The 12,019-nt window shown below is 38.1% G+C and overlaps 1 protein-coding gene across 16 annotated transcripts in view; it reads left to right on the top strand.

The window, feature by feature from the left end:
* Positions 1-12,019, top strand: part of mycbp2 (MYC binding protein 2) — a 291,326-nt gene that overhangs the window by 62,260 nt on the left and 217,047 nt on the right. For 15 of the 16 annotated variants that reach the window (XM_069890301.1, XM_069890291.1, XM_069890299.1 and 12 more), the window contains 2 exons: positions 10,509-10,590; positions 10,677-10,794. In XM_069890301.1, the coding sequence (XP_069746402.1) occupies positions 10,509-10,590; positions 10,677-10,794 (200 nt within the window). Of the gene's footprint in view, positions 1-10,058; positions 10,142-10,508; positions 10,591-10,676; positions 10,795-12,019 lie in introns of those variants that run through there. The other variant, XM_069890307.1, reaches the window with a different exon arrangement.

Raw genomic sequence — 12,019 nt, 5'->3', positions numbered from 1 at the left:
TTCCTGAAGTTCAAAAGCTTTAATGCATGATCTCTCAGTTGCATCTGATTAACTTGCAATATACTTACAAATTGTTTCCCTGGGATACCTTTTATTATATACACTACCTAATTACAGATGATTTACAGATGAGTTCTATTTAATCATCACTGACTGACCATTTTGATGAATCCCATATTACGACTGAGGCCAACAGCAATAGACATTCACCAAGTCAGTGGTATCTTCAAAACAATATTTTTTATTAATTACTATTAATAATATAAAATCTTACTTAACTCTAAACTTAACCCCCAACTATGAGCAAATGTGTATATGTGTGTGGCAGAACTCTAACCATTAGAACTCAGACACAATTTTGAAAAGTCAGATTCACAATTCAGTCTCAGAAATCTTGTGTTGAAACCCATAGCTTTTAAAAACTGCTGTTCAGAAGTAATTATGCAGTTGAGACACCAAGTCATCAAATTTCTTAAAACTCATTAATTCTTGTCAAGTTGCTTTCAAAGAGATGAATGATTTCACATATGAAATGATTTCACAAATCAATGATTTCATAAATCCCCTCTCTTGTGTATAGGTAACGGAACTTGTGATTTCTGTGATGCTTTCACAAACCTAGGCAAAGATTAAATGAAATCACCATCAGATTAGTTATTATTCAACTGCAAAATGATCTTGCTTTCTTTTAGTCAAATGTGACCATTAAAATGGCCACAGCAGCACTGCACTCTCTCTTGACAAAGAGAAGCAGCAAAGTAGCCATCCTTTCTGAAGCCACTCCAATTCTGTGTCCCTCCCCAGATATGGAGAGCACAACAACAGTCCTTCACATAGAATGCCATTGCATTTCTGACCAGATGAAAATGTTCATCATATTAAAGATGTTTTCTTGAAGTTTCGTAATCACATGACATGACATCACTACTGGCTCTGAAGTATCATTTCTTCAGAAACCACTTCATGAAGCAAATGGTTTTTTTTTGACCAGATGTCTTTCTGAGTAAACATTAGTGGTCTTCAGTATTTCTATGGAACTTTTATGGCTTTTACTCTTTTATGGCTCTCCAGCTTCAGACAAATAGTCTCCAGTATGTGTTATTTGAGTGTAAGTGTCTTTGTGTGTGTTTCCTGGTTTCCAACCCACAAGGTATCCCTCTAAAATATGTATTATAACCTAAAGATTAATAATAGCATAATTCTGTAACACCCACAACTCTTTGTCCCATTAAGAGGTTTCAATATCCTGCATTCTATTAGTGCTCCTATTACTAGAATTTCTAATGTAGAAATTTTCTTTAAATTTCCAGAAAGTGTACAAATTCATGTATTTTATTGTAAATTGGAATTTGTAGAAAAGTTGATCCAAAATTACTGCAATGTTGACATCTCAAGAATAATGCATAGTTAATCTAGAATTGTAATCCTATAAGGAAATGTATTAATATTAATAAAGTGTGTCTTATTAACAAGTCCAAAGCTGAAAGCTCATAGTATTCACAGGTACACATTTTGTTCAGTAAAAGTTATGTCATGTAAAAGAGCTGGCTCATATTTAAAACAATTCTACATTTATAAACTTAAATTTAAAAGATGTATTTGCGTGATCATTATTTGAACACTGAAGAGAATCAGAGCTGCTGATGGATCAGTAAAGTTAAAGGTTTCTTTTAGATTACTTTGTCAGACCATTGCTTGCTATTCCATCAATCTTTCTATCACTCAAAATCTATTACTATCCTCCGCACAGTTAACCAAGTTGCAAATTTGGAAAGTTCTCTGCATTCAAATTGAAGTCGTTAATATTTAGAAAAACAGGGAGGGACCTCATTGCTGAATTCTGGGCTTCACCTTTGTTTGTTTTCTTTCAGTCTGATTCACCTTGCTGTCATTTTGCTAATTTTCTATCAATGCTGCAGATCACCCCTTGGACTAATCTGTATGATAGGCCAAATGTGCATTACTTCAAGATTCTTTCATTGTCATATAATAATACAGGACGTAATAATACACAAAATTGCCTTCTACCTGTTGTAAGACAGACAGAGTCACCATTAGTGTTGCCTGGCACCCCTTACAGTACGAGAGAAAGAGAAGCAATCAATAGTCTGCCCCTTTTGCACAGAGCTTGAAAGCTGGGTTTTATCTGGCTTTTGAGCTCTGTAAAAAAAATAAATAAAGAGAAAGATTTGAAGTCTGATTGTGGGGGTGGGGGGGGGGAGAGGGAGTGGGTCTAGACTTGCACGTCTTCGATTTGCCAAGATAGGTACTCTTAGCAGTGGGACCAATCTAAAATGGTAAACCCATGTTGCCGGGTCAAAATGGCAAGTGAAGATGATGTCATGTCCAGAAAAGGTTCATGGTAGCAAACAGAATGGTGGACACTACTTGGTGCATAGTGTGCGACTGTTTGCACCACCTGTGTGAATCAGATTCAATGGGTCTGGCCACAAGGGTTTGCCATCACACGTAGCTTTTATTAACACACAACAATTTGTAGAAGAACGTGGGGAAATGTTAAACAGTACACAGTTACTGCTCCTATGTCTTATGGTCTGATAAAAGTGTACTGAAGGGGTGCTGAATACAATTAGCCTTAGCCTGCCCTTGTAAATGCCAATTGAAGTTGGCAGGAAAAGCATATCTCATGCATTAGTTCAGATTACAATTTGATTACCTATAATATCAACCATGGAACATTTATAGACACTTAATAAGATGGTATGCATGTGTTGGCAGATAGCTACAGTTGGTATAATGCAAAACCATTCTGTAACCTCAATCTCAGCAGCCATAACAATTGTATTTTTTAGGTTTGTATGTCTGTGGAAATTGCTAAAATCAACAGAAATAGTCAACCATTTATAAACTATGCATAGCATTATAACAATTTTCCATGCTCCTTTATAAACTGTGTGTGTGTGTGTATGCTTTATTCCTGTAACACTTTCCTACACTCCTTTATAAACTTTGTGTGTGTGCTTTATTCCCGTAACATTTTCCCATGCTCTTCTATAATTATGTTAATAAAAGCTACATGTGATTGCAAACCCTTATGTCCAGATCCACCGAATCTGATTCTTTTCTCAACACAACACAACATCACACTAGGCACCAATGGTGCTGTGCTACACGTCCTGCCTCTTTTGCTTTGGGAAGCCGGCTTGCTGTGTAATGGGACTCATGGCTTTTATCTTTTCTGTGTGAACAAACAAGCTGGCTTCCAAAGACGGGTCATGTATATGGCAGTACCATGGCTTTCGGTGTAAAGGGCTACTGAGTGTCCATAGATTTGCCTCCTGCAGCTGCATAGACTCCTGTTCGACAACCCAAGCTCCAGATGCAAACCTTCAATATTATATTTTTAAAAAAGACCAGCCCCCAAGGCCCTTTGGAAGCCCTTCTTGCCCCCAGCTCCCTCTCAAATCCTGGCTCCAATATCTGGTTCCCATGAGTCAGTCCCCAGCAGACCTGGCATGCCTCCCGACTGCAAGTCACCGCAGCCTATGTGAATCCTTTGGCTGCCGAACCTTCACTGATCTATTGCCTTGGTCACTGTTCTGTAGGGTCATCATTGGGGTGGTGCTTTCCCCATTACTGGTGTCCTGCGCCAGTTCACTATTCCTCTCATGGCTGCTGCAGAGCGCAGGGGCCGTCATCTTGGTCAGCGACCCCGAGGTTGTAGGATTTTAGTTTTATAAACACCATTGACTCCTACAACAGGCCATTTAACACCCATATGGAGTAGCTGGCATTAGGATCAGGTGGTTGAACCCTTTGGAGAAGAGCTGCATCTCCGATCTCCACTCTCCCCTCTCCCTGGTCTACACAAGCAGCAGCACTGCTGTTAAAGCGGCCCTGGCAGCACCACCATTTAGCATGCATTGCCTTTTGGAAGTCTAGATACACTCCATGAATTCCCCTAATGAACCTTCTGCTACCTCAAAACAAACTTTACCAACTTAATTAAACACTGTTAGTTTGCAGGAAAAGCCAGCATGGATTTTTAAAATCAATTTATACTTGTCTAAGCCATTAATTTATCTCCTTGAACATTTACAGGAGTTTCCTCACCACTAGATTAAACTAATTGGCTTGATGTAGTTGCGTTTATCTCGGCATTATTTTATTGATTGAAGTGTTAATGTTCGCAATTCTCCAATCTTCTGGTACCATTTATGTAACAGCACACATTTAGACAATTGTAGCCAATATTACCATTTTCACTCTTCCATCACAATCTCGGCTGGATAATTTATCCACTTAAAGTATATTCCATGTTTTCTGGTACCTATGTCAATTTTTTGCCCAACAAGTCTCTGAAGTATAGCTTCCTTTGCTGATGTAGGGCATTCTGGTTGATAACCTCATTTTCTTTTTAGTCTTTGATTGGCCTTGTCTTTTACTACTTGGTTACTGTTTACACACCTATGTTCCAGAATTTAATTTTACTTGCTGTCCTTTTTCTCTTTGCCTCTCTTACTTTCCATTTTCTTTCATCAGCCTGATCGGAACTTCTTTTATCAATCTGACATCTGCATATGCTCTTTATTTTCTGTTTTACTTTGCTCTCTCTGGTCACTCAGGGACCTCTGGCTTTAATGGTCATATTTATACAAATCAGAAAAGGGTGGATAAAGTGAGCATAAAGTGAGTTCTGGGTGCCTGGAGGAGTCACGTGATGGAGTAGTGGCCGGACGGTGAACTCCAGCCCTCTCCAGAAAAGTCGGGAAAAACAAAGGAAAACACAAAGGCACAGAAATAAAAGTTACAGAAAAGTGAGTATAAAGGTGGAAAGAAGATGGCGACAAAAAAAGAAAAATCGAAAGCAACGGTAAGAAGAGAGGAAGAGAAGACAAAGGAGGAAAAAGGTGAAGGCCTTACCTGTCCGAAGAGGCCCGCTGCGGAGAGAGAAACCCGCTCCCTCAGGTCGGTAAATAATGGACTACAAAAATGACTCGCTGAGCCGAGTAAAAGTGCGCAACCGCGCATGCGCGATGCGAATGAAAAAAAACACACCGACGGGAGGGGGGACCAGCTGGGGAGTCGATCTCCACAGCCGGCAACGACAGCTGCAGAACACCTGCAGCAAGAAGAGACCACAGAAGACAATAGAAACAAGAAAGAAGAGAAGGAAAGGGCACCAAAGAAACAACAGATGGCCAACCCAGAGGAAGAAGAAGAGGAAGAGTATAGTGAAATAGAAGAAGAAAAGAAAGGCAAGATAAAGGATATACTTTCTCTTATTAAAGGATACATGGAGTCATTTAAAGAATGGCAAACACAGGAATTTAAGGATTTAAGAAAAAGAATAAACAACACAGAAGAGAAAATGAATAAAATAGAGATGACCTTAACAGAAATGGGAATGAAAATGGACAAGATGGAAGAGTGGGCAGTAGCAGCAGAAATTGAGGTAGAAGACTTAAAAAAGAAATTGGAGGAATCTAATAAAAAAACTAAAGAGACACAAGAACTACTAGCTCAAAAAATAGATACAATGGAAAATTATAACAGAAGAAATAACATAAAGATAGTGGGCCTTAAGGAAGATGAAGAAGGCAAGAATATGAGGGAGTTTATAAAAGAGTGGATCCCTAAGACCCTAGGATGTCCAGAACTACAGCAAGAAATGGAAATAGAAAGGGCACATAGAGTATTGACCTCTAAACCACAACCACATCAAAAACCAAGATCTATTGTAGTAAAATTCCTAAGATATACTACAAGAGAAAAGGTACTGGAGAAGACAATGGAAAAAGTAAGAGAGGGCAACAAACCACTGGAGTATAAAGGGCAAAAAATCTTCATTTATCCAGATATAAGTTTTGAACTCCTAAAGAAGAGAAAAGAGTTCAATACAGCAAAGGCGATTTTATGGAAGAAAGGGTATAAATTTATACTAAAGCATCCAGCGGTATTGAAAATATTTATTCCAGGACAACAAAACAGACTATTCTCGGATCCAGAAGAAGCACGAAAATTTGCAGAACAATTACAAAAATAGACTGAGGGAGGAAGACGGGTAATGAGAGTTAAAATGATCACGATTGATATGTATGTGGGTAAAGACAAAAATAGACTGAGGGATGAAGACGGGTAATGAGGGTAAAAATGACCACGATTGATATGTATGCGGGTAAAGAGGTATAAGAGTGAATAGAGACAATGTGCATATATGAATGTATCTGTACTTAGAGGAAAATATAGATAGTATAGACAAGAATTAATAAGGGAAGGTAATGGAATAGAGAGAATAAGGAGGGAATTAAAAGAGTGACCTTTGTGACATATGAAAAGTGAAATCTTTTCTGGGGGGGGCGGGGTGAGGGGAAATAGCGGTCACTGCAAAATCAGTTGACGCTTGCGAGTGAATTCGCAAATCCAAATGGAGAGGGGAGATGTGGTTGTCCGACAAGGGATAAAGGACAACTCAGGAGGGGAAGGGGAGTTTGGGGATAAATAAGATAGAAATAGGAGAATAAGGAAAATGTTGGATGTTGTAGGAATGTTGTCTTATAAAGAGTTGAAAATAAGAAAACAGAAATGGAAAAGGAGGAAAGGTAATGATGGAAAAACGGAAAGAGAAGATAAACAAAATATAAAAGGGCTACGCTGAACTATATGACTTTAAATATTAATGGAATACATAACCAAATTAAAAGGAAGAAACTACTAAATTTAAATGAATAAATGTATTCCATTAGAAAAAATAACATATAGGTTAAGAAATAATATTGAAATATTCGAACAAGTATAGGAGCCTTACATTAAATACAATAGCGAAAACCTACCGGGGACAAACATTACCTAAGTTGATGGAAGGAGAAGGAAAGAAAAGAATGGACTCAGTAGAATTTCTGGTGTATTTTTGTTGAATGACAACATTGTCTGACTGGCTTAATGCAATCTAGATTGTATACCTAAAATGGATGAGAGGGGGGGTGGGGGGGTGGCTTGGGAGGAGGGGGGGGGAGAAAAAGTCACTGTATATGTGTGAAAAAGAAATAGTGTATATCATGGCTAATGTGATTTATGGTGTGAAAAATAAAAAAATTTAAAAAAAAAGTGAGTTCTGGGTGCCTAACTACAGGAAGGATATCACTAGGAGGATGAGAAGGGGAAATTGATATTGGGTAATGAGGAAATGGCTGAGGCTTTGAAAGACTATTTTTTGTCTGTCAGTCTTCACAGCAGAGGATATGTTTACCATGCCAAATACACAGGTTATGGATGCAATGGAATTGAGGACCTGGATAAAATAGCTATCACAAAAGAGGTAATGTTTAGCAAACATGTGTGCCTAATGATAGATGTCCCGTGGTCCTGATGGAAAGCGTCCCAGGGTACTGAAAGAAATGGCACAAATTATAGTAGAGGGTTTGGAGATAATTTACAAAAAATTTCTGGACTCTGGGCAGGTCCTGGAAGATGACGAATGTCACACCACTGTTCAAAAAAAGATGCAAGCTAAAGGAAGGGAACTATAGGACAGATAGTTTAACATCTGTAGTTGGGAAAGTGCTTGAAACTATCATTGAAGAAGAAATGAAATGGATCTATGAGGCAGATGCAGCATGGATTCAGCAAAGGCAGGTCATGTTTGACAAACGCACTGGAGTTCTTTGAGGGTATAATGAGTGCAGTAGAATAGAGGGGATGGGGTTGTTTACTTGGATATCTAGAAGGGGTTCAATTAAGGTGCTGCATGAAAGGCATTCATAAGATAAGAATGCATAGAATTTGGGGTGATAGCATATGGAGAGGATTGGTTAAGAAATAGAAAGCAGAGAGTTGGGATAATGGGTGTTTTCCCTGGTTGGCAATTGGTGGTGTGTAGGGCTGGGCCTGCAGCTGTTCACAGTATATATAAATGATCTGGAAGAGGGGACAGAGTGTAGCCCTTTACACCGAAAGCCGTGGTACTGCCATATACATGACCCGTCTTTAGTGCTGATGACACTAAACTGAGTGGAAAAGTAAATTGTGCAGAGGATTCGGAGAGTCTGCAGACAGAGATATGGATAGGTTGTGATTGGGCAAGGGTCTGGCAGATGGAGTACAATGTTGGTAAATGTGAGGTTATCCACTTTCTAAGAAAAATCAATAAGATTATTTAAATGGAAAGTAATTGTAGCATACTGCTGTGCAGAAGGATTTGGGAATGCTTGTTCATGAATAGCAAATATTGGTTTACAGGTGCATTAGGTTATCAAGAAAATAAATGGAATATTAGCCTTCATTGCAAGAGCAAGGAGGTTATGCTGCAATTGTGCAGGGTACTGGTGAGGCCGCATCTGGAGAACTGCATGCAGTTCTGATCTCCTTGCTTGAGGAAGGATGTATTGGCTTTGGAGGTGGAGCAGAGGAAGTTCACCAGGTTGATTCCTGAGATGAGGGGGTTAGCATATGAGGAGAAATTGTCTGGGGCTGTACTCGCTGAAATTTAGAAGAATGAGAGGGGATCTTATCGAAACAAGTAATGAAAGGCATAAGAGAGGCAAGTTGTTTCTGCTAGTAGCTGAAACTAGACCCAGGGAGTCAACATACAGAATCAGAATTGATTGTCATGAACAAGTCACCAAATTCATTTTGCAGCAGCGTCACAGTGAAAACGTTCATATAAACCACCTTAAAACAATAAATAAATTCAGGGCTGGGCGCAGTTCTGGGTGCCTAACTACAGGAAGGATATCAATAAGATTGAAAGAGTGCAGAGAAGATTTAGTAGAATGTTGTTGGGTCTTCAGGAGTTAAGTTACAGGGGAAGATTAAGCAGGTTAGGACTTTATTCCTTGGAGCGAAGAAGAATGAGGGGAGATTTAATCGAGGTTTACAAGATTATGAGAGGTATAGACAGAGTGGATGTGAGTAGGCTTTTTCCACAGATTGGGGGAGATAAATATGAGAGGTCATAGTTTTAAGCTGAAAGGTTTGGGGGAATATTAGAGGAAAATTCTTCACTCAGAGGGTGATGGGAGTGTGGAATGAGCTGCCATCTGATGTGAATGCAGGCTCAATCATAAGTTTTAGGAATAAATTGGACAAATAGGAGCGGTCTGGAGGTTTCTGGAATGGGAATATGTCAGTGGGACTAACAGAATGATGGTTGGCACTGATTAGAAGAGCCAAATGGCATTTTTTCAGTGCTGTGATGTTCTCTGGTAGTACTTTTAAGATGGATGTGGAGGAACTGCTTTTCCCAGAGAGTGGTGAATCTGTGGAATTCTCTGGCTGTTGGAGGCTACTTCAGTAAATATATTTAAGTCAAGGTTGGGTAGATTTTTTTTGAGTGGGGGAATGAAAGGATATGGGGAAAAGGCAGGTAGGTGGAGATGAGCCTCTCATCAGATCAGCCATGATCTTATTGAATGCACTGTATGGGCCAGATGGCCCATTTTAGCTCCTATTTCTTATGTTCTTGTGGTCCTATTTTATTCTAGATTGTCTCAACGATTTTCTCTTTAAAGGCTGTTCATTGTTTAGTTCTTCTGCTCTCATCTTGTTGATGTCAGCCCTTCTCTCATTGTTTTTACCTCAGTATCTCTTCTAAACTTGATACTAGGTGTTCCCAAAATAGTAGCTCGCATTTCTTCCAAGAAATATTTTGATCACAAAGATTCAAACATTATCACCTCCTTATGCCAGTCTTTCTTTTTAAAATATTTTTGATTTTATACACAAAAAAACCAAGCTAGTTTATATGGAATGCAAAATGTAAGTAAAAAATTACACAAATTAACATAGTATATTGCATCCATAAAATAACAAAAATAATATACAAATACAAAAAAAAGCATCAGAAGAAAACAAAATCAAAAATTAATCAAAACTCCATCCCCCTGACAATGTGCATGACAGAAAGAAACAACAATAAACTTCCAAAGATTGTGATAATAATTCAGAAATAGTCCCCACGATGTTTGGAATCTGATGCTAGAATTATTAATTGAATATCGAATGTAAACAAAACAAAATATTTTTCAGCCACTGAGCATAAGTAGGCGAGGTGGTATCCTTCCACCTGAGTAGTACAGCACGTCTCGCCAAAAGGAAAGTTACAGACAAGATACGACATTTATTTGGAGTCAACAAAATATCACCTTCTCCCGTTGTACTGAAAATAGCATGCCAGTCTGAGGTGAAGCCTTCCGTTATCACTGTTCCACTCTTGCACTAAGTTTGCTTATTTAAAAGGAGTTAACCAATTGTGAAATATCACAAAACTATTTGCTGGATAAACTCGATTGCTGTGGAGAGTTAAATATTTTGTTTTATTCTGAAATTTTATGAGGAAATATTTCAATTTTTTTTGCACATGAAATTGTAAGGATATATTGATATGAACTAGTGAATATCATTGCATTTTCTGGAGCTATACAAATATATATATACATATATATATTACTAATACCTATTAATAATTGCATGTTTTGGAATAAAATAGATGTTTATATGTTACTAATATCTATTAATATGAGTTTTGATGTTTTATAAATGACCTGCAGTGATTCTAATGGAGAATGGTGATGTGTATACATTTGGATATGGACAACACGGTCAGCTTGGACATGGAGATGTAAATTCAAGGTACAATATGAAATGCAAACTTTAAGATTTTTTGTTTTTGTTTGTCATTACTGTGATTGCCTTGCTAAATATTATTTTTGTTTCAGAGGTGTTCCAACATTGGTACAAGGTTTACCAGTTCCTTGCACCCAAGTCACTGCAGGCAGCAACCATACAGCACTCCTCTTAGCGGATGGGCAAGTCTTCACATTTGGAAGCTTCTCTGTAAGAAAACTCATAGTACAACATATAAATCATGAAATATAAGGAATATTTCAAAAAATATTGATATTTGTTTTAATTGCATTATATTTCATGCATCATTCAGTTAAATTAAACTTTGTGAAAAGGTAGCTGTATTCATCCTTCATCAGCTTTTTCAGACAATTTCTAAATCTTTTTGCTCCAAGAATCATAGTTGTTTCCTATGCTTTACAAATCTATTTGGCCCATTCTTAAAAAAAAATTTCTGCCTTTCATGAACTTTTGTAATTTTAAGTAAGAAATGCATATTTATGAAGTCATAGTCCCAGTGCTGCATGGGTTAAGTGTAACTTTGTAGTTTCTGTACTTGAGTATTTAAGTCTGGAGCCCATTGGCTATTTTTAACTGTATAAGCCTAACCAACTATCTCCAAAGTTTGATGGAAACAAAATCCACGTTTCTTTCCCCTTGCACCATCTCTAAAATTTCAAATTTTCATGATTCATACACCAAGATTTATAATCTCATTTTTTAAAAGTCATCTGTTCTTTTCCTAATCTTTTTCTGCGCTTGAAGTCAAACATTACCTTTTTTATTAGATATAGGAGCAGAAGGAGGCCCATTGAGTCCACTCTACTTTTCCATCATGAACTGATCCATTCTCCCACTCATTGCCACTCCCCTGCCTTTTCTCCATAAGCCTAGATACTTGACTATTCAGATACCTATCAATCTCTGCCATGTACACCTCCTCATCTGCCCAATGTAGCAAATTCCAGAGTTTTACCATTCTCTGGCTAAAGAAATTAATCTCCATCTGTGTTTTAAATGGGCATTCTTCAATCCTGAAGTTGTGCCCTCTTGTCCTAGACTCATCACCATGGGAAATAACTTTACCATAATCAATGCTATCCAAATATTTCTGAGGTCCTCCTCATTCTTTTGAACTCCAAGAATGCAGTCCAAGGCCAGTAAAGCGCTTGTTGCATGTTAATCCCTTCATTCCAGGAATAATTCTTTTTAATGTTCTCTGAACTCTCTCCAATGCCTTTTCCAAAGCTCAAAATACTCCCCCATACTCCAAGTTGGGTTTCACCATTGCTTTATAAAACCTCAACATCACATCTCTGCTCTTATATTCTGTTCCTCTGGAAGTGAATGCCAGAATTGTATTTGCCTTTGTCACCACCGACTCAGCCCTGGAGGTTAACTTTTTAGGGGTCCTGCACAAGGACCCCCACCCCCC

The sequence above is a fragment of the Narcine bancroftii genome, chromosome 7 (assembly GCF_036971445.1).
Source record: "Narcine bancroftii isolate sNarBan1 chromosome 7, sNarBan1.hap1, whole genome shotgun sequence".
NCBI lineage: Eukaryota > Metazoa > Chordata > Chondrichthyes > Torpediniformes > Narcinidae > Narcine > Narcine bancroftii.
Note: the sequence above shows the minus strand (reverse complement) of the source record. Positions and strands in the feature narration are given on the sequence as shown.